Source organism: Trichoplusia ni, chromosome 5 (assembly GCF_003590095.1).
Source record: "Trichoplusia ni isolate ovarian cell line Hi5 chromosome 5, tn1, whole genome shotgun sequence".
Taxonomy (NCBI): Eukaryota; Metazoa; Arthropoda; class Insecta; order Lepidoptera; family Noctuidae; genus Trichoplusia; species Trichoplusia ni.
This window is the reverse complement of record NC_039482.1, coordinates 15,332,556-15,338,555: the sequence shown is the minus strand read 5'-3', so window position 1 is coordinate 15,338,555 and position 6,000 is coordinate 15,332,556. Positions and strand designations below refer to the sequence as shown.

General features: G+C 40.7%; 1 protein-coding gene across 2 annotated transcripts in view; it reads right to left on the bottom strand.

The window, feature by feature from the left end:
• Nucleotides 1-2,443: 2,443 nt before the first annotated feature.
• LOC113493717 overlaps nt 2,444-6,000 on the bottom strand; it is a 34,185-nt gene continuing 30,628 nt past the window's right edge. For both annotated transcript variants that reach the window (XM_026871712.1, XM_026871713.1), the window contains exons 3-4: nt 3,992-4,257; nt 2,444-3,871 (exon numbers count right to left, since the gene is read on the bottom strand). In XM_026871712.1, the coding sequence (XP_026727513.1) occupies nt 3,569-3,871; nt 3,992-4,186 (498 nt within the window). In that variant the 5' untranslated portion in view covers nt 4,187-4,257 and the 3' untranslated portion in view covers nt 2,444-3,568. The remainder of the gene's footprint in view (nt 3,872-3,991; nt 4,258-6,000) is intronic.

Below are 6,000 nucleotides of genomic sequence, written 5' to 3'. Positions count from 1 at the left end.
GTCGTGACATTCATTTGTATAACTGTCAAAGTGTGTAGCCTAAAACAATAATGATATTAGTGATAGTTAGGGTACATATAATATGTATAAAACTATAACTGTTTCTTTTTTGTTCTCCATTCTAAAATATATTGTATAAACTATTTAATGTGCGGTTGCTGCATATGACGTAATTGTTCGAATATACCGGAAACTAAAATTAACATTCGAGATTTTCTGTTTTGTTATACGAACACATGCAAAATGTCGTAAAAAGATAGTCAACTCAGTCCGCACAGCGAGTGGCGAGCGGCGAGCGGGACGCACAGCTCCTGTTTGTTCTACTAGCTCTGCATAACGAAGCACGGCATTTGCTTGTTTTGTAATCTCACCCACTGTTGTCTTTCAATCCCATATTTAAAAATCTATTTCAATTGAGGCCAACTCTCACGAATTCATTCCCGTTTCATCTGCCTGTCCAATTTTTGAAAAGTGACGAACCCCATCTTATGCACAAAGTCGAAAGAATATATTAGGACGTTCAAAATACTGATTTAGGAACTGGCACTTTACTTGGTGTCTGTACAACACTTTAATGAAGACTACACGCATGGGGTGTCCGGAATACGATCAGATGTAGTTTATATTCACAGCGAGCGCCGGCGGACGAGACGGACTAACACCGAGAACATGTTGACCCGAGCCCGGGCTTACAAGCCTTTAGCGACGACCTTCTATCATACGTACCATGAAAACGAAACTAGTTTTATACCACGACTTGTCAAAGTGTTCGGTTAGAAAAGTATTTCCTTCCTGAGCACAAACTCAAGCGTGTGTAGTATTCACTTTGGATACTATTTATTGATATATACACATGTCATAGAATGTTAACTCATGTTCAAATCTGATATTAAAGTAACTGTGCAGTAAACGCACCGACTTGCAAGAAGCTACGAGGAACACCACATAAACTAAGTGTATATTATGTATAGAAACTATTTTGAAAGAAAAAACAAAGATTTCGTTGAAAGGAAACATCTCTCTCCGACAGACGAGAGCTGTTATCTCGTGATTTAGAGAAAGCTGCGGCGAGTCAATTAATTCGCTCCGACTGCCGGCTGAGGGCGCGGCCTCCCGGAGTCTAAGTAACTTGTACCCAACACATGACCAGTAAATACCGCCGGGACGTCAGTAGCGGATACCCTGAACATTACATATGGATCGTTTTGTATGTGTTCTTACGATGATATAACGTGTCGAACTTTGTTTGGCTGGTCGTATTTATGATAACAAGGAAAAGATAATGCTGATCGTTGCATTACACAAGTAATCGAAAGGAGGGTCCGGGCTTAAGGTCTCGCTGATGCAGTTCCACCTTCGGCAAGAAGCAGTATATGTCTATTCCCACGCTGGACATTCATGGCTTGTCCGCCATGGATCCGTGATGGAGAATTTCTCCAGCCGGAATATATCTAGGTTGTGACGAATATGCATCTAGTTATAGTCTTCGTTAATTACCCGCTTATAATCCGCTTATGGGGTGTAATATTATGGAATGTAGTTTATAAAGAGTTGTAGCGGTATGTCTATCACACATCGAAATAAACGGCTCGGCATTTCGGTAGAACGTGGCTAAAGTTAGATTTTGGTTTTCGACCAAAATTACGAACGATTGAATGAATGGCGACCGCAGGTGACCGACGAACGTCAACCGACGTGGCCGACGTACTGGGGGCATTATAATGCATCGCATATACACATCGGCTAATACAAGTGTGGCTGAAATGTATTTCAGATGTACTAGTAACGAAAAGGATTGCATTTCGAAAATGAAATGAACTAAAGGAGCCGATGTTTAACTGGCAATGTTAGGTTAGTTAGTAATGAAATGTTGTCGGAAAACATTTCCCAGTTCTCGTCGGAATCAATATTTAGCCAAACCTTGTATAAAGATAATATCGAATTTACTTAGTTATTGACCGTTTCTTCTCATTTGATCGCTCATTATGATAAATTCATGTTGTATTGTTAATAGACAACACCCCTCCCCCCAGCCTGACCTACCCCTCCTCCGATTCGTCTTTTTGTCAATAACTTTACGAGTTCGGTTTATGAGCCGACGCCGTGATGACTTCGCAATAAAGTCTTTTGCTTATGTATATTTGCCGATAATTACTCGAAACAAAAGTTTTGGTTATCTATACTAATTATAAAGCTGAAGAGTTTATTTGTTTGTTTGTTTGTACGCGCTAATCTCAGGAACTACTGGTTCAAATTGATTTTTTTTTGTGTTGAATACACCATTCATCTAGGAAGGTTTTAGGCTATATACTATCATGCTGCGACTAATAGGAGCGAAGATACATACAATGGAAAATATGAAAAAAAAAGAGAGAAAATTATTCATCTTCGAGGGCTTCCGTTCAAAAATTCATAACTTATATATTCTAACCACGCGGACGAAGTCGCGGGCAACAGCTAGTTTATTATATACCTGTGGTGCTGCCAGCCATTTCCTTTTTTATAAGCGACTCTTTCAGTAAGGAATTTAATAGTTTTATTTGCATTTATAACGTTTGTCCTAATTGGGGATGGAACTGTGAGGTTCTACAAACAGATTAACGGCGTGTTTGTAACTATCAATAACATTAATACCGACGGTTAATATCTATCTGTCTACTAAAAATGCAACGACTTTACAAAGACTGCCTTGTAGAGTATTGTTATTAAATAAAACTAACTAAAACACAGTATTCCTTAGCGTCAGCTACTGGCTGTTCTAATATAATATCCGAATATCAAAGACACGATCCGAACGAAATATCCGCCACGTCTCGGACACACGGAAACAGTCACAAAACATGACATCCAAACATTTTCGTCGACGTGCTCCCGAGCTTGAGGATAATGCTCAGTATTATGAACGTAAACATATTAAGTTCATATTTTATGGTTTTATGTATGGAGTAATCTTCTTGTTGGTTTTGTAGTGTCCCCGAGGTTGCGCAACCCGAGCCGAGCCCAGCATTAGCAGCGGTCTCTTTCTCTTTGATTTATAGTTTGACGTTATTGTAATGGCCATAGACTTATAATTTATATTGCACGGCACGCGATTGCATTAAATGGTATTTTTAGTATGTCTTGTAGTAAATTGTGGATCATACCTGCATGCATGAAATACTCGGCCTCTCAAGAAATAGATTAGTACAATATTACACATCTATTATGGTAACTGAGTTATGAAAAGATACATTAAATACTGTTCACACGCTGTAGTCGCCAGTACGTGCGCACACACGCACACGCGAGCAATTCAAAACTCTCTGATTACTTTGCAAACACTGTAAGCTCAGTGTTTGTGAACATTTACAATTATACCGGCCTGTGACGTCACCATTGTTTGGCCGCCCGTTTAATATCATAAACATGAAAATGTTTGCGAATGTAAGTTTACTGGCAGCCGTTTATTTGTTTACATTTATTAAACAATAAAAGTCAAGACAATAAGCAAATCAAATTCACAATCATTTCACGCCGAGTCTAGACGCGACACATATATATAAAGAGTGGAGGTGATGCCGCTGTGGTGTCAGAACTGGTCGTTGGGCGGGATGTACTCCCACTTGTGGTTCCGGCGGCGCGGCGAGGTGGCGCTGGTGGCGTTGCGCGGGCGCCGCGTGTAGTAGTCGCTGGGCCGGCGCGTCTCGCTCGCGCGCACGTACTCCGCGCGCAGCCTCGTGTCGCTCCAGGCGTCCCCCTGACGGATCACTGCCCTCATTCGCTTGTGAATGTCTGTTTTCTTTTCTTTCCTAATAAGCATTTCTTCGACCATCAATATTAAGTTATCAATCTCCGTGCCCTTCTGTTGTATTCTCGTCAAAGTATGAAGGTTCTGTAAGGCAGAATTAATGATCGGTAATGTAGGATTACTGAAGTAAGATTACACATGCCCTGATCAGGAGCAAAGTGTTCTGGGCATGTGTCACCGAGCCCAGCTAGATGTATGGCATACCTCGCCGTGGTACAGGCGTCCCTGCGAGATGTTCTTGGTGGTGAGCTGGTATAGGATGACGATCTTCCTGAACTTCTCGCGGATTTGGAACACCATCTCGGCTATCTGGTACTCGAAGCTCTTGTAGTACTGGTCGCGATAGAAGCGGATGCCCGTGGTCTTCATCTGCGCGTCCTTCAAGAGCTCCATCGCCATCTTGTTGAGCTTGGAGCGCAGGCGGTCCTGCGTGCCGGGCTGGTACACCGGCCCGCAGCCCCTCCACAACACTGGAACAGGCCACCACATCCACACTCTTCTTTAACAGTCTTTAGTTTTATCAGGAATTGAATATTCTCTATTGTACTGATTAAACACCATAGAATTATTGCACGTATACATACATATATATTTTATAGATTGTAAGAGTTGTACTCTTACAATCACTGGCCAATTGTTGGTCTTATCGCATACAGAGATATCTTCCGGATGGCCTTAAATCAACAAGTATAGTTTGGTAGAAGTAGTAAGTGATGAATACTCACTCATACTAGAAGTGAACACCACTAGCACAAGCCATCGCAACATGGCGGCCGCGCGCCGGCACTGTGCGCCGGCCGCTTATCACACACATAACTCGTTAAAACAAACTCTTTAATTAACACCTATCAAATAATTAATTACTTTGTCTAAAACCTTCGTAGGCAGAACTCAGAACTGCTCATACTAACTTCCTACGTAGTGTGTGCTCTTTTCGACTGCACGGATACTGGGGAAGTGGGTCCTCGCCAGTCTGCAGCGTGCGCGACTACTTGGAGGATGATGACTTGCAGAATCAATATTTAAAGATCTCGTAATAGCAATCATGACTATCTACAGTCCTTCAGATAGATACCTGAAACGATTACTTATTTCGTTCGTGTAATTTTCGACTATAACTAAACAAACAAAATGACCAAGATCAACTGTTTTAAAATATGACGGAGAAGCAAAATATTTACACGGCTTGGGTGACACTCGTATGGAATATCATGTGAATAGCAGTGAAAACACTGCCATTCACATGATCATTCCATCATTCATTTACTGTAATTTGTTTGCGAGACAAAAGAAAAAATACGGATATGATATTATTCATCAAACATTGTAAAAAAGAATGTCATCATCACGGTTCTGGATAGTTTAACGGGCACTATCCACGCCCGGCTACAGCAGCTACCCATCGACACACAATAAAAAAGTTTATTTATATACTTTATTATCAAAAATGATCAAAATTATAAATCGTAGTACATTTTTAGAATTGCATGTTGAACAAGTATTTGTAATTGTCCATTTGTTATTTTGATGGTTCCCGTGAAAGATCCTTACATCGGACTCAGTTTGGAGCTGTGCCAAATAAAAAGCAATTGTTCTTTGTGTTACAAGAAACGAAGGAGACTTATCCTGTCATCGGTAAAATGCGAGCGAGGTTTTACTCTCGCTGCGTCACGTAGGTATGAAGTAGCGGCGTGGCGACGTGACTAGGCGGCGACTCCTGGCTCCGCTTGATTTATATTCCAATCCATTACGCGATGAGTCGCCGCACATTACAGCCCGACTTTAGACGAATATTTAGAAAGTGCTGCCTCAAACTGATTGATTCGAGCGTCCGCACACAATGTTTATTCATAAAATAGATTACAATCATTATTTTTACTTAGAACAGTTTTTGCTTGTGTTCTAATCCTAATCCATTCCGATAGTAGGCAAGTCATAAGAAACAATAACAAGTAGTCAGCCGTGAACCAAACCAGAGTGGCTTCAATTCAGATTACTTGCACTGATGGGGCTTCTGCCTGTTTATGCCAGTGGAAAAGTAAATTTTGGTAGTATTTTTTGTATATAACTTTGTTATATACAAAAAATGTTCTTTGTTATAGAACAGATTCATTAGTTTGGCAAAACTTTTATTAAAGTAATGTCAAGTAAATGTTATACCAAACATATGAGGAAGCCGCAACTGAATTAGATTAGCCGTTGCCGAGTTAGTC